Genomic DNA, 27,198 nt, shown 5'->3' with positions numbered 1-27,198 from the left:
CAAAATTGCATCATAGTTCATGGTGTCTTGTACTGAAGAATTAGTCCTTCGCAACCGTAAATCCGTTTCTTCTTCAGGAAGGTGTTGATGCAATTGCTGGCTCTGTGGAATCCTGCTCTTCTTTACGCAATGGCACCTTGCCGTTGGAGACTACTTATGATTCTAAAGCACAACTGCTTGCAGCTTTGCTTTTCCATGGCTATTCTGTTAATATCGAAGCCCATAGAACTGTTACTTAAAATAGGACCGAGCGAGGTGGCGCAGTGGTTAGCACACTGGACTCACATTCGGGAGGACGACGGTTTAATCCCGCGTCTGGCCATCCTGGTTTAGGTTTTCCGTGATTCCCTAAATCGCTTCAGGCAAATGCCAGGATAGTTCCTTAGAAAGGGCACGGCCCATTTCCTTCCCCATCCTTTCTTAAGCCGAGCTTGTGCTCCGTCTCTAATGACCTCGTTGTCGACGGGACGTTAAACGGTAATCTCCTCCTTAAAATAGGCTGCTCGATAGTCTGACAAAGGCAGAAATCCCAACATACCTTTCCGATCAGGTTGTCGATCGGGTGATGAGAAAGGTAGACGCAGCCTTAGTGCCCACACGCACTCACCTTTCGTAGTGGTGCTTCCGTCAAAGATCAGAGCAGTCTATGAAATTACAACAGTTCGACCATACATTCTGAAACGGATCTGCTACCAGTGTCATTTCAACCACACTCGAATGTGTAACCTGTGCAGGAATGGGCATGAGGGAGATTGTCTGCCCCTTCTTCCCACAGTATCAACTGCAATGGCGACCATATCACCTCCTCGAGTGTCCCATGTATCTCGATGAGCGGACTGTGCAGGAGACATGTTTAAAGGAAACTGCCTTTCCTGGTCACTCAAGTTATTGGCCAGTCGCAAACCTTGCATTATACCATCACACACTTAAAGTACTGTTCTTGCTACTTGATGGGCACAGCCACGCAAACATTAGACCTCAATGTCAGCACTGTGGTTGTAAGATCGCCCAGTGCCATGGCGTCATCGCCATTTGCTTGTCGAGCTGTGCAATAAGCCACCAAATTGGACTTCCAGGGCAGTAACCTGCTCCACAACTGACAGGCTGCAAAGGAAAGAATAAATACTCCCTCGAAGACTTTCTATGTCCCTCCAGCCAACAAACATGTTCTCCTCTGCCAACTGGAAAGGTCAAACAAATGCAAACGCTCTCCTCCTTCGCCGATCCAGAGATCCTTTTCAATGGTGTAGCCACATTACACACTCGCCTGACCTGCCTCCATGTCGCTGGTGCGCACAGCCAACAGTTTTTCTGCCCTGGAAACCAGATCGACAGAGAAAATGCTGACGCCTCTGTACATCACATGAAGGACCCTCAAGACTCTTCGCCCTGTTGCAGTGAATCTTTAAAGGTTGGCACTTGGCAGCTGAGGTGATGGCATTCAATCTCATGGGAAGTCATGCCCCATATCGAGGATGATAATGAGTCAACGAATCTCCCTAATTATCCATCTTCAAACTGTTGCATTTCACCTTTTCCTTCCCCACCTGACTTTCCCTCTGTACCATTTATATCCTTCAATCGCGTGATGTCACCAGGGCAGACTTCCTCCAGCTTATTGGTCAGCTACCTCCCCTATTTCTGCTGCTCGGTGACTTTAACCCCCTTTGGGGTTCTCCTACAGCCTGTCAGAGGTGCCCTCTTGGCTGACCTTCTTAATCAACCTTCTGCCTGAACATTGGAGCACCGATGTTCCTTACAGACTCCTCACAAACCTATTATCATTTGGACCTATTCTTCTGGTCTGCCCAGCATGCCCATCTTAGAGTGATCCATTATGTCTGACACCTACTGAAGCGATCATTTCCCATCTGCTGTTCGTTTGCTGACTCCTACCCCAACTACATGTACAACCAAATGGCAGCTTACTAAGGTCGACTGGAGGCTTTACTTCTCCCTGGCACGAAAAGCATTATTCAAAATGGTGGCGTTGCTGTCAGGATTCCTGAAAGCCACAATCCGTAGGTAGCAGTCATCCACTGCAGTAGTAGCCCTTCGGCAGTCTGAGCGAGGGAAGTCATACAGTTCCTGTGTCTCTGTGGCTCCGTGTCCGAATAACACCGCTTTGGTTCACTCAGAGACGCCCAAACACTTTTCTTGTTAGGAGCCGTTCGTGGCACAAAATAACAATGCGGTCGCGATCAAACCGCGGTGTTGACTGTTGTGATGTTACAAAATAAGTGATGTTGTTATTCAATGGAAAAGTTGGAAATTGAGATTTCGCTTACTGTTTTATCAATCACAATTGGCGTAAGAATCATGGATTGACCATTGTCATAAAATATTGCATTATGAAATGGTAAGTTTTTACTTGCAGTTTCGCGTGGCTTGAAGCAGTCACAGCTAGCGTGCTATTAAAAAATTGCATTATCGTCTTTCTAATTACTTCATGATCGTAGATACGATCATACCCGGTTGTGAAGTTGTTATGACAAAACAATTTCCTAAGAGACCAGAAAGTTCTTCAGCGCGCAAAAACAACTGTAACATCACACAAAAGGGAAACTCAATATTAAAGCTGATGCAAGAAGACGATAAAACAGTTTTCTTGTTATCAATGTAACACGCACACTGGATTGCTGATCTTGGTGTCTGTAATCTTTGCAAAATGCATAATTAAAATGAAAATAATACGCAGATGACAGGAATGAGCACTGCTAAATGATTCAGTATTTCCAGAACAAATATTTATTATAACTAAAACATGTATCGTACCTTAAGCTTAGTACTACAATGGCGGTAGATTTTTGTCTGTTTCATGTCCATTGAGCGCTCTTTTATATAGCCATTGTCCTCTTGAGTCGCTCGTGCGTCGTTACGATAAGTTACAATAGTTCTTCTTTTTACACTTCACTCAAACTTAGACATAACACGTTTTTATACATTTAGTAAAAAAATTAGATCAGACCGCCACAAATCTGCGTCCGTCTTACTCAAGAAAAACAGTAGAAGTCTTTAGCGCTCAGATTCATTTGTTCTGCAGCGAACAAAATAGTGAATGATCGCATATTTATCCGTATTTTTCTGTTTATATTGCCGCCCAAAGACGACGAATTACGTTATTTAGAAAATTCCACCGTCGCTATGCGACGCCTTATTATACGTTAATCATTCTTTATAAACAAGTATTTGCCTTCTGGATGAAAGTGTTAATTATTTGCTGTTTTAATGAAGCCAAAAATAGCGAATCACACTGTCTAGGCATGGTTCAACTACAGACAACACGAGGCGTGTACCTCCTTCCTGGTGGAATGACTGGAACTGATCGGCTGTCGTATCCTCCTCCAATAGACGCTGCTCATGCAGAATTGTCTACATCTTTGGGTCGGTTTAGTGAAATCTTTGAACAGTCAAAGGGATTGTCTAATATAATATAGTCAGCGTCTATCTACAGGAATTCTGACAACCGGGGTGACGCAAAACTTTTTGGATGTGTTTGCAATGGATGTTTGTATTGTCCTACCCACAACAATGACTAATACATTCGTTCATCGTGCATTGCTAATGAACTGTCAGGTATTGTACAGAAGTTGCGAAACAACGCGAATCTTAGTAAAATGCGCTATATGTTGTCTTAACACCTGCAAGAGTGATACGTGGTAACTAGCTGCACTCACTTTTGCATAGAGCTCGTATACGCTGTGCAGACGATCTGACATTTACCCCTTTTCGGCCTAGAACAATTCCTGAAACTTGGTCAATTAAGCTGTTTACTCATGTGTAACAAAGCAAACATGTATATACGGTGCAACTACTTAATGCAAATTTTTTCGTCTTTTGGAAACCAAAACACTGAAATAATACCCTCATTCGTAGTGTAATTTACAGGACAGCTTGGAGCGCAACATCAGGGCCTCATTACAAATTCCTCGAACACGTAACAGAATGATATTGTATCACTTCTGCTGCTAGATGTAACTGGGTTTTCTCTTTTGATGCTATTCAATTGTCAGGTTTAACATGTGGGCAGGGTGGGTTCTCCCTTGGCTTGGGTATGAGATAGAATGAAACAGCATTTTTACATAAGATAACTTTTATTGGTAGTTTTTGTACAACTGTTTCCTTACTGGATGTTCTGGCTCGGAGATCGGCAGCTGTGTCGTTTGCGAAGCCTCCTGCTGCGGCAGCGGCGGCGTCTGATTACGCCTGGCGGTGTGTATCTCGTGTCGCCGTCTCGCCCAGTTGACTGGAGACGCGCCTCATGCGGTGGCCCGTTTAATTATTGAGAGCGAAGTCGTGCATCGGATGGTGATACCTTGGATGTGGCGTCCCTTTGTTTCTCTTCTCTAAGCGGCCGCGTGTGTCAGTGTTGTGCGTCGGCCAGCGGAGCGGCGTGGCGGGGAAGGCCAGTGTCCCGGACTCGAACAACGGACTGCAGCTTACCAGTCTTTGGCTGTCAGATCTTCATCCCAGCTCACAGGTGGTTGCTGATGTGGGGCCGTCTCCTTCCCGTCCTCACGAGTCACCTGGGTACGTCAAAATAAGTCTTCAAATACTTTCTAACTTCTGTCTTCTGTCTTCTGGCGGCGAGGCTGCTGCTTACTATTCCATTACAGCGGCGGACTTGATGCTTCTGTGTACGATGTAGTCTCTTCCTGCATGACGGTCTTCAGCTCCAAACTGAACTGAAAACTACTCTTCCTCTTGTCGGGCCCACTGCGTCCCGCGTATTTATTCACTTTAGTTCACTGGAAGTGAAAGACTTCACGGACATTGCCACTTTTGTCACGTTGAAAAGCTTCTCGGAGAATCTTCTTAACGTGAGCCGGTCGGACGATGCCCTGACGGCTGAATAGACAGTTTCCGCTTCTCTCCTGAACGAGCTGACTTAAAGCGCCGGCCGTTGCCACTGCTGCTTTGCCCGCTGTTTGCCAGTGTGTAATTCTTCAAAACTAAACTAAGTTTTTCATTTATATTCTAATTTCTACTTCACTTCACATTGATTTCACTAATTGACCTATCTTAATTACCACTCAACAATATATATTTTCTGAAAGAAAAAAATAGTGCTTAATTAACGCTCCTTACAGTACGAAAAACTGTCAGATGTGAAAGGCAGCAGATGGTCCTCGCAGAAACGTTACAAGCTCACTCAAAGCTGGGAGCCCCCAGCCGGGGTCTTTCCGATCAGAATGCGGTCGTAGCCTGGGGGACATCAGTGCGGGAGTTGATTGCTGGCGTGGACTCTGAGACCCGTGACATCATCCACAAATATTACGTCGACGGATCTTCGGACCATCAAAGTTGCAATATTGGCTCTTTCGACAGTTTCATTGTAGCATTCCTCCGCATTTTACCCAGGCTTAGAACTGGCTACTGACATCCTATATGGGCGTGTGTAAATGCATTGTATCGTTCTAAAAGTGAATGAAGAAATTTTTTATCCAGTTGTATGAATTTTAATATCTTCGCTCATCTTTCGTAGGTTCTTATCTTCGGCGTCGTTAGACATGGTGTATAATTGCGCGGTTCGGTGGTGCCGTGGTGGACTACAAATCGAAAGGTGGTGTGTTCAGCCACTGGATAATCCTTGGGGTTTGGTCCGTTATCACTTCCGGAAATGTCTGTTGGCGTAAAAAATGCGGAATAGCACCACAGTAGGTCATACTGTAAGTTCCCCCCAGCAAGGGGCGGGATCAGTCAGGTCAAAGACCGGAGGAAATAATCGGCGTTACACTTGCAAAACGGACTTCGCATATAAAAGCACTGTTGTGCGGAAAATACTCTACAAATTGATGACTGCTTTACTTTAATGTCTAACAACCTTTCAGGAAGTTCTTCGCTCTTTTTTAAGAGCGAGCCAATGGAATCTCTTCGGATTTCGGATACTGTATTTACTGCTTCCTCTTTCAGCTTATTTACCAGAATAACTTAGCGTTGTTGTACTATCCTGATCTATTAAAACATTCCACATTATAAGATATAACAATTTTCCATCCACTGATCTTGCACTCTGTGTATTGCATCACCTTTTCTCCATTTGTCTTCCACACTTTAACACTGTGCAATGGAAGACGTCTCTCTGTAGCACCAATGAGGAAATACAATCTGACGTCTTCCCCCACTCTACCTGAATTCCTTCGTTAATACCTTTTCAGTTTCTTCCACAGACGTTGGTTGAAACGGAAATTGCAACTGGAAAGAGATGTTTTGGAAACAATTTCATAGCTTCAAATTTAGAATTTCTAAGTATAAAACTGCATTTACGTGACCATCCAGGCATCTTAGATGGTGAAAAAACGGAGCTTACCGTAATAAGCCTATCAGCTAATACGGAAATTGATATAAGGGCAAATAGTTCCCATCTGAATCAGCAAGTGGGCGTAGTTGCCGCCTAGAAATGTAATACATTCCACAAATCAGACACGGAACTACTAGGGAAAGGGAATAGGTAAGTGCCGACCACATTACCCCATCAAGACTGGGGCGTGTTGGCAAGACCAGATGGCCACTCCCTGCTGCAGCAGAGCCAAAGTGCTGCAGACCGGGTTTAGTGCGTTCGATCGCTTCTAGATACTCCTTGCATTTAGGGATGCCAACCTATACTGCATCGAAACAAAATCACATCCGTAGAATGTTCGCGGCCTGAGACTGAGTTAACATGAAGTAGATTCTCCCAGGAAGCCAAATTCTTTTGTGAGTAGACTTAGTGTACATGGGACCTTGATCTATTGCAGACATTCTTCTCTCCCAGACTTCATTCTCTTCCCCATATCCACTCGTTCGCATCCTTGGTCCTCCCCGTCCTGTGCCCCTCTTTCTCCCTCGGTACTTCCCTTTATAAAAAATCCAGGTTTCCCTCGGTGTCGCTATTCCTTTTCAGTCTTGTCTGTTTCCATTCTCCTTTTGTTTCTCGGGTCTACCTTGGGGCTTGACCTCCCTTTGTAAATTGTTTCCATAGTATTAGCCATTTGGGGAACTCACTCCCTACCTTCTCAGGAGTTGGTTCTTCCACCTGCTTTCCCCCTTCCTTCCCTACTCTAGCTCCCTCCCCCTGCTAGGTCACCTGTTTTTTGTAGCCAGTCCACGTGGTGGAGCTGTACGCACCCATATTGCCGAGTCCCCTGGCACCACATGGATGACACTTCTAGTACCTAAGCTGTCACTGCCGCGTGTATGTCTAGGAGTGGGTGGCCATCTTTCTGCGGCATCGGAATTCCCGCAATGGTTTTCATGCTGGGCAGCCTCGACGTGGCTGGGTGAGGTCTTGATCGGAGCTGTGCTCCTATTTCTGGCAACTCGTCTGTGGAACGATTTTCTCTCTATTCCTACTTTTGTTTCCTCAGCCTTCACTGCTGATTAAAGTATTATGCCAATCAATCGTCTTCCCTTTGTGCTTGCAAGGACTTAAGAGAAATTTTGGTGATGACTCTTGATTAGGACTTAAATAAGGTCCAGGGCTTTATTTTCAAAGGAACGCTCTTCAATCGGACGAGAAACTCGGGACTAATGGGAAACGGCGTGGCGTTAATTTAGTCAGGCAAGTCCATCACTTTCACCCTCGCTTTAGTAGATACGCTGCTGGAAAAAATAAGAAATAGTGACGAGAAGCCATATATCCCACCTTCCATGTGCCCAGTGTCTCCATTTTGGTAACACGTCACCATTTGGGTCACATGTCTCCACAGTGTCCATCCTCCATGTTAGGAGTCCTGGCGGCCAACCACCCAAGTGCCTGACCTGTTCTGACCCACATTCTCTTTGCTTGTCGGACTGCCTGGTCTTAAAAAAGGAAAGGAAGATTCAGGAATTCAAAACTCTGCACTGTCCCATTCAGAGGCCTGTCAGAAATTCGACGATCTCCACCTGGTGTATTTGTCTAGCTTTGCTTTTGTTGTCTTCCCCCTCCTTCCTTCTTACCTCTATACTGTCCCTCTTCCCTTTCCTCCCCTGTGCCAGTTAAATTTCGCTTCCCTCGTGGAACTGCTGCTTCTCCTTGGTTGTAGAGGAAACCCCCTCCTCGGGCAATTGCTGAGGATGAGACTACCTCTAGTAACGCCCCCTCAGTGTCGTTAGAACGAGAAGCCTGTTGTTCAGTCACACGTGGGACCAATGCTCTATGGGCCTCGTGGCCACTCGTTCTTTTGGATCCTGATGTTGCTGTGATGTGCTCTTTTCCTGACCACAGCTTCTCTCTCTCTCTCTCTCTCTCTCTCTCTCTCTCTCTCTCTCTCTCTCTCTCTCTCTCTCTCTCTCTAACTCGTAGCTTATGTCGTGTTGCAGGAATTGTTTTGTGGATACTCACTCACGTACTGTGACTTTAAGCCTGCTAACTGGGTCGGCCCATTGAGAGCCTCTGGTGGCGTCTTTATGTTCTGCATGGACATAGTTCTGGATGTCTCTTTATACTGTGCTAATAGCATTGGCCATTCAAATCCATTTAGCCTGTGGTAACTGTATGCAATCTTTACCTCCACCTACTCTGATCTCATACACTTCCTGCTCTTCATGCTGTTCAACAGCTCCTTTTCCCTGCCTTCTCTCTGGAGACTCTAATGTTCATAAACTTATGTGGGGTGGTACTGGGACCACTTACTGGGACGAGATAGTTGAATACGTGCTGGCAGGGCTTGATCTCTGCCTTCTCGACACTGGAGGCCCCCACACTTGTACGGCAGATGGTACTTTCTTAGCCATTGATCTCATCACTTGTAGCAGTGGATTCCGCACCTCCATTCAATTTGAAATTCATGACGATTTGTGTGACAGGGATAGTTTTCCGATCATTGTATCTTCAGTATCACTTGCCTGGATGCCCTCGAAGATGGCACTTTAATAATGTATATTTGGATGCTTATCCTCAGCAGCCATCCCAAACATTCCGCCAGATTGTCATTGAAAACGCCATACAGTTCGACCGACGCCAACCTTTTGGCAGGTGCTTTGGCGATTGTCTTCCTGGGGTTTTTCCTGGTAGAAAACTGTCTCTTGGTGGATTGATTTAAATGGCTTTGTGCCTGGGCTCATCTTCTTAAACGCCAGAAACGGATTTGTGGGGAACGATGTGTCACTGCCAGAAGGCTTTATACTCACTATTCGCAGGTATGGGCAAAGATCAGGCGTAATTTTGGCTATTGTTCTGCAACACGTGACCCAGCACTATCGGACACAACTCCTTTTATCTTTAGTTCCATGCCCCATGGAGCCTTATAACGCCCTGTCAGAGTAGGAATTGGCTATTGCCTTTGCTCTGTCACAATCCAGCTGCTGGTACACTGGGTGGACAATGAAATCCTTAAAAACGTAACTGGCGCTGGCCAATTTCATATATTTGCCCTTTCTGTCTGGAGTGAGGGTAATTCCCTTCCCAATGGCGAAAAATTATTCCAGATTTGGAATATGGTAAATCGCCTTTTCAGATGGAAATCAATCATCTGATCATCTGATCATTTTGCCTATGCCTTGGTTACTTGAACGCATGAGACGAAGGCTACATTGCCTTTTTGAATCCTGGGACGTTTTTGCTTCAGTCCACAGTGGTTTGTCGAGACCATTCTACTGCACAGTTTAGTCCGTCTCAGTGGCTTTTGACTGACGTCAATGCCTTTTTGAGATCTCCTTCGATCTGCATAAAGCTGCATAAAGATCTCCCTGACTCACCATTCCTTGTCAGTGGATGCTGCCTAGTGGCTGTCCTAGTTTCATGGTTTGTCAAGGGGTTTTTTACCACTCCCTGCAGGACGATGCCTCAGTATTGTTGGCCCATTTAGGGGTTGGCAGGAGAGGCCTTGTTGCCGTCTGTCCCAAATGAGCAGAAAATCTCCGGATTTGGTTGCCCACCCAATCCCTCGTCCCATCTGCTCTTTTGTTCGCATGTTGTTGCATTTGACATTCTTTCATTGTTTCCCTGTTTACGTCCCCATTGCAGTTTCTGCCTTGGGGGCCCTGCAGCTGCTCTTTAGAGCACCTTGCTTGCCTTTCTTACTTCTGCCTTTTTTCTTACTTCCCCTAAGCTTTGCTGACCTTCGGTAGAACTTCGCATTTCTTTCCTTGGGTTTCGCACGCAAGGCCCTTCTTTGCCTTGCCTGTTCCATGAAGGCAGGGGCCGATAAATTCCCAGTTATGTCCTTTTAATCAGTAAACATTACAATTAGCCAATATGAATGAATAAAATTGCATCAGTCTTAATAATTCGGTCTGGGACGAGTGACAATAATAGTTCCCCCTAAAGAAAACCAGTGCCAAAAAATGCTAAGCAGCAAGAGACAGCACACTTCCATTCCGAAAGCACAGCAAGGGTGAGTTCTACAGTTAGCAGATATAAAGAAACACTTAATGTCTGCGAAAATCTGTTGGTTAAGGGATCTGACGCCATTTCTAATGGAAGTCAACCTCTGCACTACATTCGTTGCGAAGTGACAAGGTTTTCTGAAGTCAACAGTCCCCTCATCTTAAGTAAATACTTCAAAAAAGAGAAATAACTAGAAACCTCTAAGGTAGTTCTCCAGTCTCTGATGCATAGTGATACCGTTAGTCGATGTTTACTTGTCAAGAGATTGAACTGTTAACAAATATGAATTACGTAAAATTTAATGAACCTTAAAAAAATTTCTTCCACATAAATTGCTACTTGGTTGAAGATTTCCATTCAGTTTTCTACATTACTCAGAGAAATGAGGTTTCACACACGTAACTACTACGAAAGTAAACACACTACACACACTGATTTTTCAGTGATTTGTCTAGGACCAGTTACTGCCTGTTATCCTTGCAGCTGCAGAAATGAGGAATTAGGCATTGTTAATGTTGCAGTGGTAAGTGCAGCAAGTTCAGAAAATTTTATTTACTGCTGCTATTCGTTGAGTGCTCGATAATAAATGATTTTAGTGGTTATACTGTTCTTTCTTCATACATCCAAACTAGAATTCAGTAAAGTGATCGGACAAAATATCATCCCTAGTCAATAACGCTCTTACTGCCTTCAAAAGTTTTAAATAATTGGCTTAGAGAACAGAAGGGTACAGACAAGCCAAAAACTTTCCCTTTCCATTCGAAGACCATAAGTTTGGATCCTGCTTTGAACCATATATCATGCCAGATATTGACAAACGGTTAAAGGGTGGTTGAGATGGTTCTGTTTCCTGTGGAAGTTTGTTTTCAGATAAAACGTTTAAAGCTGCCTTTACCTGTAGGGGTTGGAGTGGGAGCATTCCTGCTGCACGCTGATCTAGGCAACTCCTGACCTGCCTCCTTAAGTAGCTCTTTCATCCACCTCTTACAAGGTTTTAATTGATTTTTAGATGTGGTTCGTCCCTTTTCTGCAACAACGTAATTTCTATTTTAGAGGAAGCACTGGTTGAATAGTGGGCGCTCTTTGCCGCCTTGACTACACTGGAGCAGGGGTGTAACGACTATGGGTAAGACTCCCCCATCGCTTGCAGAGCCCTGGGGACGCCCACCTGCTGGCTTACCTATTTCTCTCCTTGTCTTTACGGCCGAACGGACTTCCATCATATTTTTAGCCTTTCATATTTCACTTTTCTTACTTGGTGGCTAATAAAATTACTTTACTCTGTAACGGTCTTCGTCCTTCATTGGCCTGTCAGTGGTTGCGTGTAAGGTGGGAGAGCCCTAATCTTCTCAGACCTACGTGCCAGCCTGATCCATTCGCTTCTCCATAAGTTTTTTCTCAGCTTTGGCATTAGTATGGCTTTCAATGCATCGGTTTTGCTGCTCCTATTGCCTTTCATCAGTATACATACATCACAGATGTTATTAATTCGAGGTACGAGATCCTTGCTGTTTAGTCCCTTAACCTTCAATCAAATGATCAATTTAGTATTACACATTTGAGTACATAACAGAAATCTGGTACTCAACTGCAATTAAGAGTTAATTAGAAGTCCTGCTAAAAATATGGAGCAACTTCCACCCAGCCTTAATATTTGTAAAATCCTCTTTCAAGTATTTGTTTGTTTTTGCAAGTGCAATATAGTGTTCAGAAATGATTTCACAATTCAATTATGAATTTTAACAGCTTTTAGTTTAGTTACTGTGATCATGACACTTTCTAACCTTACTTTCACTATGGACAGCAGTTATTCTTTAAACTGAATTTATTCTGCTCTCAAATCTTAGCGAAGACCTGACTTGACCGGGCTGTGCTCTATAACCTTAGCTGCAATAACACTGGCCTCGCGTGGCAGTTCTGTTGCAGTGTCCAGACTGCAAGCACCTCCACCAACTCGCAGTATGGCTGAGCGGTTCTCGCTGAAGTAGTGTCGTTTGCACAAATAAAAGGGAGAGTTTAATTTCTCCAGCATTGCTGCTTTAAGTGCCCTGATTTCACTATACTCTTTCATATTTACACACTGTCACAACATGTTCAAATTCATAACAAAATGTACTGTAGGAATTATTACCTTTGCTTAGGAATGTCCATGTCGTGTAATTGGTTGTGATCTACAATTATTAAATTTTTAACACTTTCAACTTCGTCACGTTTATGTTCCAGACATTGTCAGAACGCATTTCGTCAGCGAGCTGCCATCAGATGTATGAGGCACCACTGGTGCCAATGCATCGTGCGATTGAACGATGGGAAATAAACGTGACTGAAGCTGGAAGTGTAATTTTATGGTTTCCTCGCCATGCCTCCCAACACCCACCCCTACCCCCCCACCCCGCACTTGGCGAGTGGCGTGTCTAATGGCTGCTTTCTTTTCCCCAGGAATGCAGCATGGAACTGGACGCTCTGCCTGCTACAGCTGCTGATCCACAGGCTGGTAAGTGTTTTGTAAAGCTGAAGTCACTGTGGCAGTGTGCAGACTTCAGCGCCTTGTGGTGTGGACGACCGTCTCGTCTTAGTTGACAACTCCACATATGTCTACAGCAGTGCCCCCTGACGTTCTGTTGCTGTACTGAAACTCCTCAGTCTCGAGTGGTCCTATGGCTTACATGTCACTGCCGTAACTGGGTGTAGCGTGAGCAATCTGCTGTTCAGTGCGGTTACGAGGAACATTTTTACGAAAAAGGCGGAATGTAGTGACAAAACGTAGGAACAAGCAATGATAAGTTTATTAATGACCAAAGCAGAATTCACTGGGTCAGTTCTTCTCAAAGTGTGGTAAAATTCATTACCCTCCTGAGAACTGAAGGAATAGGAAAAAATCACCCGAACACACATTTGCTTGAGAAAATATGTACTTGCGCACATGTACATTTCTAGAACCCAGTAAATGTCTTTGTTTTATCCATTTTATCTCGTTTTATTGCCAATTGTAAGTTCCACACAACGTCCAAAACTATTTTTCTGGTCAAATAATCGTTCGTTGATAGGCTCGTAATTGTTCTTTCCTGATATTTTATTTTCTGTGTAGCTAGTTTCCTCGGCGGCCGTCGAGGTGACCCTTTCTTGTTTCTTGTTTTTGTTTTCATTATTGCACTTATTCAATGGAATGTTCGCGGCTTTCGGTCCAACCGAGAGGAACTAAAATTGCTCCTTCGAATGCACTGCCCGCTTGTCGTAGGTCTCAAAGAAACTAAGTTACGCCCATGCGATCGTATTGACCTGGCACACTACACCTCTGTGCGTTTTGACCTACCCCCTGTGGAAGGTATTCCAGCTCATGGGTCATGTTGCTGATTTGGGATTATGTTTACTATGATACAATCACATAGCACACAGATCTGCAGGCAGTTGCCGTCCGAATTACTCTCCCACTTCCACATTTTCCATTTGTACTGTTTACATTCCATCGCCTGCCTGTACTAGGGCAGACATTATACAACCGATTGCTCAGCTTCCTAAGCCATTTTTGTTGGAGGCTTTAACGCCCACCATCCCCTTTAGGGCTCTCCAGCATCCTGTCCGAGAGGCTCCCTCTTCGCAGACCTTTTCAACCACCTCAATCTAGTCTGCTTAAATAGTGGTGCACCTGCCTTCCTTTCGGACGCAACGCATACCTATTCCCACTTGAACCTCTCAATATCCACTATCCAACTTGCACGTCGGTTCGAGTGGTATTCATTCTCTCTCTCTCTCTCTCTCTCTCTCTCTCTCTCTCTCTCTCTCTCTCTCTCTCTCTCTCTCTCTCACTCACACACACACACACACACACACACACACACACACACACACACACACACACTCGAGCGACCATTTCTCCTGCGTAATCCATCCCCTGCATCACACCCCTTCTTCACATTCCACTAACTGGAACATCTCCGAAACCGACTGGGGGCGTTTCACCTCCCTGGCGACCTTCCATGATAAACACTTCTCCAGCTGCGATAGTCAGGTCGCATACCTCATGGAAGTTATTCTCACTGCTGCTGAATATTCCATCCCTCGTACTTCCTCTTCTCTAAGTAGAGTCCCAGTCCCCTGGTGGACTACAGCATGCAGCGACGCTATTCGTGCTCGGCGACGTGCTTTACGCACCTTCCAACGCCACCCTACGATGGCGAACTGTATGTTACAAACGACACAGTGCACAATGTAGTCGTGTTATCAAAGGAAGCAAAAATGCTTGCTGGGTTGCTTTCACCAGCTCATTCAACAGTTTCACTCCTTCGGTTGTCTGGAGTGGCCTGCGCCGGCTATCTGGCACCAAGGTCCACTCCCCGATTTCTGGCTTGACTGTAGCGAACGAAGTCCTGGTGGATCCTGAGGATGTCTCAAATGCCTTCGGCCTCTTTTTCGTGGAGGTTTTGAGCTCTGCCCATTACCACCCAGCCTTCCTCCCCCGAGAACAAGCGGAAGAGGCATGGCAACCTTCTTTCCATTCTTTGAATCGTGAAAGTTACAATGCCACCTTCACTATGTGGGAACTCGAAAGTGCATTCACCCAGTCCCAATCCTCTGCTCCGGGGCCCGATGGTATCCATATTAAGATGCTGAAGAACCTTCCTCCTGCAGGTAAAGACTTTCTTCTTCGCGCCTATAATCGCATCTGGACTGAAGGTCATGTTCCCACACGCTGGCGTGAAGCAATTGATGTTCCCATGCCCAAACCAGGAAAGGACAAACACCTTCCTTCCAGTTATCGCCCCATCTCCCTTATCAGCTGCGTCTGCAAGGTGATGGATTGCATGGTAAGTTCTCGATTGGTCTGGCTCCTTGAATCTCGACGCCTCCTTACCAATGTCTAATGTGGCTTTCGTAGGCGCCACTCTGCTGATGACCACCTAGTTACCTTGCGACCTTCATTATGAACAACTTTTTGCGTAAGCGCCCGAGGGTGGCTGTTTTAGATTTGGAGAAGGCTTAAGACACCTGTTGGAGGGCGGGCATTCTCCGCACCATGCACACTTGGGGCCTTCGCGGCCGCCTCACTCGTTTTATTAATGCATTTTCAATGAATCGAATGTTCAGGGTACGTGTGGGTTCTGTTTTGTCAGATGCCTTTCGCCAGGAGAATGGGGTGTCCCAGGGCTCCGTTTTGAGCGTGGCCCTTTTTGCCACAGTCATCAATCCAACAAGGGATTGCCTTCCATCTGACGTTTCAGGCTCCCTTTTCGGCGACGACTTTACGATCTACTGCAGCGCTCAGAGAACATGTCGCCTGGAGCGCTGTCTTCAGCGTTGTCTAGACCGTCTATATTCCTAAAGTGTCGCTAACGGATTCCGTTTTTCTGGTGAGAAAACGGTCTGTATGAACTTTTGGCGTTAGTCAGTTTCTTCCACCATCCTTACATATCGGTCCCGTTGCTCTCCCATTCGTGGAGACAACAAAAATTTTAGGTCTTACATTTGACAGGAAACTGTGCTGGTCTCCACATGTCTTAATTGGCTGCTCGTTGTACCCATTCTCTAAATGTCCTCTGTGTTCTCAGCGGTACGTCATGGGGAGCAGATCGAATTGTCCTGCTTCGCTTGTATCGGTCCCTTGTCCGTTCAAAGCTGGATTATGAGAGCTTGTCTACTCTTCAGCCCGGCCTTCCATCTTACGCCGTCTAAACTATATCCACCATCGGGTACTATGTCTGGCAACTGGAGCATTCTACACCAACCAACCTGTTGAGTCCGTATGCCAAAGCTGCTGAATTACCGCTAAACTACTGGCGCGATATGTTGATTTGTCAGTACGCCTGCCGACTTGTCAATGCCCGACCATCTGTCATATTTCTCCTTCTTCGACGACTCCCTCGACCGCCAATACAGGCTGTATGTCTCTGCCCCGTTACCTTCTGGAGTTCGCTTTCGTTGCCTGCTGCAGCACCTTGATTTTACCCTCCCTACGACTTTTCGAGTGGGTAAGAGCCCGACGCCACCTTGGCTCCAGGCTCAGGTTCGCGTTCACCTTGAACTCGGCTCGCTCTCAAAGGAGAGGACCGCGGATTCGATATACCGCTCGAGGTTTGTCGAACTTCGTTCGAGGCTCGCTAATAACGTCCTTATTTACACAGATGGCTCAAAGACTACTGCTGGCATAGGATGTGCCTTTGTCGTTGGGGATGATACCTTTCCATACCGGCTCCTTGACCAGTGTTCAAGCTATACAGCTGAGCTTTTTGCTCTCTCAGGCTGTTCAGTATATCCGCCGCCATCGTCATTCTCCCTATGCAATCTGCACTGATTCTTTGAGCGCCATTCATAGTCTCAGTGACCCATATTCGGACCACCCTCTCGTGCAACGAATCCGACGGTCCCTTCAGTCACCAGCTGATACCGGCACTCGTCTTTTTTTTAATTCCTGGCCACGTTGGTGTGCCTGGAAATGAAGCTGATGATGCTGCGGCCAAGGCTGCTGTCCTTCCTCGGACAGCTTCCTTTTGTGTCCCGTCAACTGATGTTAGTGGGGTTCTTTGTCGGCGCGTTGCATCATTGTGGCATGAGGCTTGGTCCACTCTCCATGAAAGTGAGCTTAGGGCCATTAAACAGATCCCGACGGCATTGCCGATGTAGCCACCGCTACCTGTTGTCCGGTGACCCCCGCCCCGCAGTGAGCCTGTGGTCATCCACTGACGGCGCGCCATGTTTTACTGTCATGTCCCCGTTTCATTCACTCTCGTGTTGTGTTATGTCTGCTGTCTACCTTACAGGAACTTCTAGCTGATGACGCTCGAGCAGCTGCTCGTGTCCTTCGTTTCATTACACTGACGGACTTGTCCAAAAAGATCTTTTTTGTTTCTCTGCGCCTTTGTAAGTACTTTCTGATGTTGCCCCATTGAGTTTTTCTACGCTATTAGTGCACTAACGTTTGTGACTGGGCGCTAATGACCTTAGTAGCTGAGCGCCCTAAACAAAAGACTTACAACCAGCATTAATATTGTGTCAAGGAATAGAGTACGCGCGTCCTGTACACAATAGATCCTTCTGACCGACGCCCTGCACCCCTGTTTTTGTGTGTGATTCTCTCCGTGTAATAATTCGTAAGAACTATAGTTCACTTGTCCGCAAGTGAGAAAGCTAAAGAAGAACGTGTAGTAAAGCCCCACCGCTAGGGAAGTAGTTGGGCAGGACTGGAAAAGGTGGACTCGGCGCGGAAGGTGTTAGATTCCGTTAGGGGCGATTGGTATAGTCGCGTTCTCACTGTGATACTAAGTGGTCAGCTATTGAGCTTAATTTGGATGTATAAATTGTGGCAAGAATAGTCTGCAAACGTGTAAATTAGCCTCGGATGGAATGTTAAGTGGCCCATCGACCACGGTATCATTATTGGCGCTCTTCGGTTGAACTTAAGACGCCAAGAGGAGTTGTCAGGGTATGGCTAACATAAAACACCACAGTTGCTTTACCACCAGTTTTATAGCATTCGCAGTTTGCCACAAGTGCCACCACCTTCAGCAAAACTGTTATCTGAATATATACGTTCAACGGACCAGTTATTATGTATGGAATGATAACTTTTTGTGTACTAACAGCTTGTGTGTGTGCACACCCGTGCACACACACGGTCCTTTCCAAGAGGACTGATCCACAGTATCTTATTTTATTAAACTTACAATTTGTCCTGTAAAGCTTTTTGCACTTATTAATTTTATGGAGCAAGAAACTCGGTTATTTTTCTGTACAGTAGTAAAACATTTACTCCAAATAACTTTCCACTTTTGTTTCCTAAATCATGTTCATAAAGTTTTTCATTAAATAAACTGCCATTAAAATAAACAAGTGCTTATAGCTGCCTGTAAGCAAAAGTTATAAAGACAGTATTATTCAGTATTTCACTTTGAACGTGTTTTTTAAACTTGTAATTGTTTCTTTGTGTATGTTTTAAAGTAGTTCTTAAAGTTGTGCACTCGTTTACAAAGCCAGTTTGACTTGGATACAATGACACAAGTTGCTTGGTCCCCTTCTTAACAGTTGAACTACTTTCGCATTGTTCATTATGCTTCATTATACTTCGTTAGCAAAGATAATGGCCATTTTCTTAATTTTGTGATACCATTATAATTGATGGTTCTTCAAACCATACCAGTTTAAGCAACCTTGTAAGCTACTTACGTGATAAATGAAAGTAATGGTTCTTTCTGAGCAAGTGCACCAACCTGTACAATCTCTTACTCTGAATCACTCTCCTTATAAATAATAGCTGTGCTGTCCATTTGTGTAGCGTAGCATGACGTGCAAATTTCTGAATCCCATAGTAATAAATACTGTTTCAAATCATAATCTTTTGTGATAGTTAATTAAAATAATGCTATTGGCAGTCACTTATTTTATAGGTTTATATCATTCTGCATTTGTTCATTAAACTATATAGTGTTGTTAGCGTGTACTGCAGTACGTATTGGCGAGTCTGTTCTGTGTAAGGGTTAGCTGTTGTATTATTTGCTAGGGTAAGTTAATGTATAATATTGAGAATAACTGTTAAGAGATCAGAGTATCAAATGAGCTTAGTTTTCTTAGGTGAAGTTTATTTCCGCTTATCCATAAAACTTGATACCGTATTGTCTAATTACGCTAGCGATCGCATGTGTACAATTAGTTTACTTCAGTATTATTGCTTAGCTGATGTTACTGTTTCACTTAAGAATTTAATTTCTTGCCATTGGGTACAGTCAGGGTCAGGCTAAAACCCTTCACAGAAGGGTAATATTGACGATTGCCAATTTTGTAAGGGCCGCTTTGGTTAGTCTAATTAGTCACGATGATGCCGAGTGATAAAAAAATAGGCTAGGTGCCACGCTAGGATAAAGCTGTCACGTGTGATGTTACCGCCTGCAGCTGTTGTGTAGTATGGACAGAGGGTCTACTTTCTTAGCTGCCATTTTCGCTGGCGACCGTGCCACACAGTTATCGCCAGCCGCGCGGCAAACACAGGGTGTATGTACTTCCGTCCGTGTGCGCTGACGTGTGATAAACATCCCAGTCGATCATTTGTAATTTTGTACCTTGTTTCATTCGGCAACAGTTCAATAATTTTACTCGCTTTCTTTTTGTAAGCTAGTTTCGATCTTCAACAATAACAGATCGAAAGATGTTTAAAGGCATGTGGCAATGATTGACAAATTTTCCAGGAGAATACTAAAATTTCTTGCGTGATAATACTGCCTTGGACTTAGGTGATTCATAATAAATGAATCCACTATTTTAGTAGGCGGTTAAGTCTAGGAACGGTGAACAATGTATAATGCTGTTGCAGCTAAATATTTAACCTCGGGACAACTCTTGAAAAACCGTATAAACAATAGATATGGCGTGAGTTCATTCACTGCTGTGTCGCGACTACAATCGTTTAAAATGTGGCAACCGTCGCTAACTACTGAAAGCGCAATGTTGCCGAACGGAGGAAACATGCCTCTGTGGCAATGGCTGAGGCAGCTTGCTTCCCCACTAATTCATCTCATTTAATCACGCTACCTCCCGTTAACCTTGTTTAACAGCAGGTTTTACTGAACAGTTCAAATTTCTAGGTGTTCAGATAGTAAACTGAAAAGCCCACTTTCAGGATCTTGTTCAAAGACTTAATGCTGCCATTTTTACTATTCGAATGGCATCTGGAGTGAGTGATGGTTCGACAAGGAAATTAGTCTACTTTGCTTATTTTCGACTGCTTATGTCGTATCGTATTATATTTTGGGGTAACTCTTCCCATTCTGAAAGGATACTTTTGGCTCAGAAACGGCCGGACTTGGCAATAAGTGGTGTAAGTTCGAGCCTCTTGTCGACCCCTGTTCACGAGTCTCAATATTTTGACAATCGCCTCTCTCTCTCTCTCTCTCTCTCTCTCTCTCTCTCTCTCTCTCTCTCTCTGTCATTTCTGGTTATCAATATTAGCTTATTCCCAGGAATAAGCAGCTGTAATTCAGTTAATACTCGGCAGAAATCGAACGTGCATTTGGATCGTAGTTCCTTAACTCTCGTGCAGAAAGGTGTGCACTACACTGCTGCATCCATTTTCAATAAGCTACTCCTCGAATTCAAAAATCTTAGCAGTAAACCACGCGCTTTCAAATCGAAACTGCAGTCTCTCCTGATGGGACACTCCTTCTATTCTGTCAAAGAGTTCTTTCAAAAATTAAGCTAGTTCTTGTTGTATTGTTGATTGCGTTTTCTTAAATTTATGGCTTCAGTTTTTCGGGTTCATAAACATTTTATTTTTCTGCTATCACTTTTATGTTACAATTTCATGTACTGACACGTTCCATGACCTTGCTCCTCCTACGGAACTTGACGTGTAAATCAAATAAAAAATAAATACTCGGTGTCCTGCAGCTGACATGAAGTTGAAAAGCACGCGCACGCGCACGCACAAAACGCTGGTTATTTATTGGTTTGGCCTACCAAAGAGCACATGACGTAACTTTCTTCTTTTCTCTCCTTTATTTCCAGCCTTTTTCAATCTTTTTCTTTTTTCTTCTGGCCATATTGTCTTTCTCCTCGAAGCCCTTGGAACTTCTTACTTTTGCTCTGAATTTCCTTTTTTTCCCCTATTCCTCTTTGTTACTTAGATTTCCTCAGGTATCCTTAAACTTCCTTGATCGTTATTTGTTTTTGGATTTGTATTGAAACTTACGTTCTTTTTCATCTAGGCTTTTTAGGTGTTCATAGAATCCAATTCCTTTTTCATTGTCTACTTACATCGTTTCGCTCAACACTGGTTTTGAGCAACATGTCTCAAGTGTGACAGAGGACGCGCCAAAAACCAGTTAAAAGTTTAGGTTGTGAAAATTGCATGATGGGACAATAACTTACACGACCATCGAAGACGGGCATGTAGTTAGGTACCGCTGTTATCAAATTTTTTAAAAAAGCGGCCTGGTTTTGTGTGTTTCATAAACCCTTGTTTCACTTAAGTTCATGTTAATCTTGCAAATGAAGACAGTTTCCATTCCATGAAACTTCTTTTCAAAGTGCTTTGCCGTCTCTTACCGAATTCTAGTGCTATCAGGAAACCTCAGTTTTCTCTCTTGTCTCTGAACTTGTTTCCTCTGCAAATTTGATAGTCTCCTGTACTGTTTACTCAAGGTACAGGGTCAAAGCGACCACAATTTCCTCATGTTCCAACCTTTTCGTCTGAATAGCACTTGCAACCTACGTCCTCAATTATTTGCTGATGTATTCAAATCTTTCTCTACAGATTTTCCCCTTCCAGCTCCCTCTAGTTCTGTGGAAGTCATTCCCTGATATCTTAAATGTCTATCATCCTGTCCCTTCTTGTTTCCCATATATTCCGTTCCCCACCGAATCTCCAGAGAACCTCGTCGTTCCTTATCAATCCAACAAATTCCTAACATCCTTCTGCGGCACGACATCTCAAATGCTTAAATTCTCGTTTGTTCCGGTTCTCTCTGTCCATTTTTCACAACTATACAATGCTGCGCTCCAAACGTACAGTATGAGAAATATTCTTCAATGTAAGTCCTGTTTTATACTAGTAGACTTGTCGAGGAATAACATTTTTGCCAACGGTAGTCTGTTGTCCTGGCTCCATCCTTCAGGAGTTACTTCTTTGCCCAGGTAGCAGAATCTCCCCCCCCCCCTCCCCTCCCTTTCCAGTTTCTGATACTTTACCCGCAATTTTCATTTCTGATACTTCTTGCTTAGGCTTTTCTTAGATTGAACCTCAGTCCCTATTCTGTACTCATTAGGCTGTTAATTCCGTTAAACAAATTCTGTAACTCTTTCCTTTCACTCCGATATCGATGTCCTGAGCGAATCTGATCATTGATATCATTGCGCCCTGAATTTCAATTCGATTCTTGAATCATTCTTTTATTTCCGCTATTGCTTCCTCGATGTGTACTGCACTATAGGGGTGGAGGGCTACTTTCCTGTCTTGTACTTCGTTCTTAGTCTTTCAGTCTTATTGTCTTTCTTGGTTCTTGTAAATATTGTATATTACCTACCTTTCTCTATGGCTTACTCCTGTATTTCACATAATTTGGAACACCTTGCACCATTTTACAATGACGCGTTTTCCAGGAAAAATCCGATTTTCCTCGATTTTCCTCGATTTTCCTCGATTTTCCTCGATTTTCCTCGATTTTCCTCGATTTTCCTCGATTTTCCTCGATTTTCCTCGATTTTCCTCGATTTTCCTCGATTTTCCTCGATTTTCCTCGATTTTCCTCGATTTTCCTCGATTTTCCTCGATTTTCCTCGATTTTCCTCGATTTTCCTCGATTTTCCTCGATTTTCCTCGATTTTCCTCGATTTTCCTCGATTTTCCTCGATTTTCCTCGATTTTCCTCGATTTTCCTCGATTTTCCTCGATTTTCCTCGATTTTCAACTGCAACTTCAGCACTGATTCTGTTGTATTTGTCTTTCCTAAAGCCAAACAGATCCACAAGATAGATTTTCTTTTACATTCTTCTATTTTTGTCAGCAACTTACATGCTTGACATGTTAAGCTGACTGCCATAATTCTCGCACTTGTCGGCTCTTGCTATCTTCGGAATTGTGGATATTTTCTCGAACGTCTAAGAGTATATCTCCAGTCTCGTAGATCCTGCATGTTGCGAATAGTTTTGTTCTTCGTGACTACACTTAAACTTCAGCGTACTCATCACAAATTTTTTATTTATATCTGCTCCTTTGTACGTGTTAAAGTCGAAAACCTGATTTCGAAATCTGCCGGACTACGACGTAATTTGACTGTAATCTTACCCCCTCTTGTGAGTCTTGAACAGAGTATTCGCCTACTCTCTCCTGTAACCCTTCTGCTCCTTCCCTCGCAACCACATTCCAATCCCCAGTGACTGCTTTTCATCCGTCTTTACAGACTGAATTATCCATTCGTTATCGTCCTAATTTTTCTTGCAACGTCAGCCTATATACCTGAACTATTGTCGGTGTTGGCTTGCCGTCAATTCTGATATCAACCCTATCAGCAAACTGTTCACAGTAACGGTCTGTGCCCTACCATCCTATTCATAACGATTCCTACTCTCGTTACACCATTTTCTGCTGCTAGTGATATATCGTACCATATAATTGTCCGACCTGGAATCCTCTTCTTCCAGTTTCACTTCACTGACCTCCCCACTATAGATTGAGCCTTAGCGTTTTTCGTTTCTGCTTTGCCACCTTTCCTACCAGCTTCTGACATTTCATACCCCGGTTGGACGTGTATCCAATCTTATCATGGTCACCTCCCCTTACAGTCCTTTCCCAGAGATCGGAATGCGGAACTAATCCCGGATCCTTTGCCAATGGTGAGGTCATGGCAATGGCACTTTCTCAATAACAAACCATATATCCTGTGGACATCCAGTGTCTTTAATGCAGCGGTTTTTATTGCCTTCTGCATCCTCATGCCGTTGAGCATTGACTGATTAGTCAGCCATTTAGGGGCAGTTTCCCACCCCAAGGGCAAGTATCTGCTCTGAACCCCCGTCCACAACTCAGTCCTCTGACAAGGTCGTTAACAGAACGACGGTGAGTTATGCCGGAAGTCTTAGACTGCCGTTGTTGATTTGTATTCAAAATTGATAGTTGTGAGATTCGAACGCGGGACGCAGGACGTATCGGTGTCAATTAAGAGTTAGACGCTACGCCTAGGTCATGTCTTACTTTGCAGTATCGTGCACTTAAACTTGTATAAGAGCAGTCTCGTTTCGACCCAAGTTGTACATATGTTTCACCGTGCGATGTGGGCTTTCACGTCCGGCGTCTTCGCCAGTTAAAGCTTTCGGGCTGAGCGACCGTGATCGATGTACAAAACTGATTCCTAACGTTTCGTCCCAACTGCAGGAGACATTTCCCGACGTAAAACGGCTACTGCCAATAAGACTGGGCGAGTCCACGTCTCGTGATGCCGACTGCATGACTCTGGATGGCATCGCCAGTCTCGATTAAGTCTTTGTTGGCGCAAAGTCGACATCCCTATTTTATCGTCCTTCAGTCACCTTTCCTATTAAAATTATAAATTTGTCTGTGAATATACGTGCTTGCGTAATAATGCGATGATCTTGCTAAAACGCTCGTCTCACTTAATTTTCGTGGTTACAATGTCGAAATCTTGTTCTGGTACGGCCGAGTTTCGATATGTCCCAGACACGACTTTGAAGGTCGCAGGAATAAGTCAGGAAACAGACTGTAACTACTTCATTCCAGCGAACGTTGTCAAAAGCTTTCTCTGAAGCTACAAAAGTTACACGTAGATGTGCCTTTGTAATGAGCTGTAGTCTCCGTACAGCCTCGTGTGTTCCTACGTTTCTTTGGAACCGATTTTATCTTCCCTGAGGTCGGCTTCTAACAGTTTTCCATTCTTCTGTAAGTAATTCCTATCGGTATTTTTCAAGCTTGAGTTAGTTGGTTGGGTAATATTGACACCTGTAAGTACATTCCTGCGTTTTAATAGTCTCACCCAGCTGGAGACTTCGTTCCAGGCACCAGTGGGCTGGAGCCGAGGACCCGGCCAGCTGAAACTTCTGCAGAAGGGCGAGAGAGACCTTCAGGGTCTCGGGTGTCTGCAGAGGGCCAGGTGGAGGGCAGAACCACGGAGGGTGACCGGGGGCGGCCCGTCCCAGAGGGGCCGGCGCCACTGGAGAAGAGACAGCCGCAGCAGTCGGAGGGAGAGAAACAGCAGCCTCAGCCAGGAGGCTCCAGGAAGAGGTAAGGCGCTCCAGTGCAGCAAGGCAGAGCACTCCAGACGTTGTAGCCAGACTGTGGGTTAAGGAAGTGTGTAATCAACCATGCCACACACTGGTTGGAACTTTGCAATAATTTTCACTTGACGATGTGGTAAAACTTCTTTGGAATAGATCTGCTGCTGAAAACTAGTGCCTCAGAATTTCTTATTCTGTTCTGAATATTGGTTGACGTATTAGTGTCGTGCATATTACTCGGTAGACTTCGCTGACGCAACTTGCAACCCTCTGCCCCCCGACCACTCAGAATTGCAGCGTATAACATGGCGGTCTGTGACGTAACTATGTCGAAAGCATGAATTTGGAGAGTTCGCCCACGCATGCAGCACCCTCCTCCTTCAGAGTAAAAATTCCAGACCACACAAGAGGGCTGCGAAATCTGCAACAATCCAACGTCTTGGTTTCCTGTCAAAGATCTACACAGTCCTGACTTGGGTCCATCCGATTTTCAACTGTTCCTAAAACTTTATGAATACATTCGAGAACTTCATTTGCTAGTAACGAAGCGGTGCAAGCACAGGCGAGGTTGTGACTCTGTCGATAGTCGAATTCTTTACGGTGTCTGTATCGACAAACAGGTTTCTCGTTAGGATAAATGTGTTCGCCAGGGTGACTGTTACGAAATAAATATGTAGGTATTAAGAATGATGTAGAATGTTAATAAAGTTTGATTTATTTAAAAAGATCCGCCTTTCACGTAATAAATTCAAAGGCATTACTTTCCAGCACAGCTCTGTACCAATATTACGAAACTGAACAATGGCGTGAAGTATTGGTCATTTCATCACCATTAGCAATAGTTACATTCAGGTTTTCAGCGCTCTCTCTCTCTCTCTCTCTCTCTCTCTCTCTCTCTCTCTCTCTCACTCTCTAAAATGTCATCTTCTTGCATAATGGACAGCGTGAAGGGGTGGGGTGGGGTCTGCTTCGTCTTCGTTGCAGATCCCTCCATGAACAAATGATCTCCTCACTCCCTTTTATTTCTGTTCTCCCGCTTCAGATATTTGTCCTTCCCAGAGGTCCCCTTGCCAGTTCTTGGCCACAAGTGACACTTTTTTTTTACTAGTACATGACTTAGTTCGTAGTTCATGCAATCTTTTATTTTCGCGAGTCAGTAACTGTGACAGATTTTCAGTATCACGCCACTATTGTGCAAAAAAGGAAATAAAATCAGTAACTAGATTTGACGCACGCACAACCTGCTGGTTAGTGTTAGGCAACATGAGGTTTGACAGCCGACAACAATTCATTTTACAATAAAATTCTACCATCACAAATACAAAATACTAAAAATAAAAACTGGTACAAACCCTTAGTGCAAAGTTAGGTCAGGTGACACTAATAACAAAATACGAGAACCTTCTGAACAAAACATGTGGTGGTGGTGGTGGTGGTGGTGGTGGTGGAATTTTTATTCTTAAATAAATTGCTGTCAACTGTCATACATCATAGCGCTTAACTCGAGCCAGCATGTATATCTTTACGATTGTCTGATTGTAATTACGTTTAGTTCATGTGAAATTTATAAATAATAATGAACCTGTACTGCTCCAGTAAGGAAAAGGTCTGAGAACAATTCATATAAACAAAACCTGTTAGTGTTGATTAAAACCATGAATCAAAGGAATGTAGTAATGATAGTTTAAAGTGTCTTCAGCAAATATGGAATGAACAAGCTGCCCAGTTGCTTCACTATTTTTAAGTGCAGATCTATCCCTGTGCAGGTACTAACGAAATTTACATGCACCCAGAAAGTCAGTGAATAAAAAGTGCGGCTCATGATATTTCAATGTGGACAGTGGCCTGGAAACATTGCTAGTCTGAGGGAGGCTTTCATAAATCCTACGCTGGTCAAGTCTCGCGCTGCGTGGAGTTGGAACTGTAAGCGGCGAATGGCTGGTGTCTTACTGAAGAAAGCTGCTTACAATAGTCAGCTGGAGGGTCGTGACGTCATTTACTTCGGCCCTACGCGTCCGCAGCTCGTGGTCTAGTGGCTAGCGTTGCTGCCTCTCGATCACAGGGTCCCAGGTTAGATTCCCAGTTGGGTTGGGGATCTTCTCTGCCTGGCGACAGGGTGTTTGTGTTATCCTCTCATTTCATAATCATTCGTGACAGGGGCTAGATTGGACTGTGTAAAAATTGGACTACATAAAAAT

General features: G+C 44.3%; 1 protein-coding gene across 1 annotated transcript in view; it reads left to right on the top strand.

Annotated features, from left to right (window-relative positions):
* The window catches only part of LOC124620297 (retinitis pigmentosa 1-like 1 protein), an 85,684-nt gene that overhangs the window by 32,380 nt on the left and 26,106 nt on the right, over positions 1 to 27,198 (top strand). Inside the window, exon 3 of the mRNA XM_047146969.1 lies at positions 24,754 to 25,007. Within this exon, the coding sequence (XP_047002925.1) occupies positions 24,754 to 25,007 (254 nt within the window). The remainder of the gene's footprint in view (positions 1 to 24,753; positions 25,008 to 27,198) is intronic.

This window comes from Schistocerca americana, chromosome 6, assembly GCF_021461395.2.
Source record: "Schistocerca americana isolate TAMUIC-IGC-003095 chromosome 6, iqSchAmer2.1, whole genome shotgun sequence".
In the NCBI taxonomy this organism is placed as follows: domain Eukaryota; kingdom Metazoa; phylum Arthropoda; class Insecta; order Orthoptera; family Acrididae; genus Schistocerca; species Schistocerca americana.
Note: the sequence above shows the minus strand (reverse complement) of the source record. Positions and strands in the feature narration are given on the sequence as shown.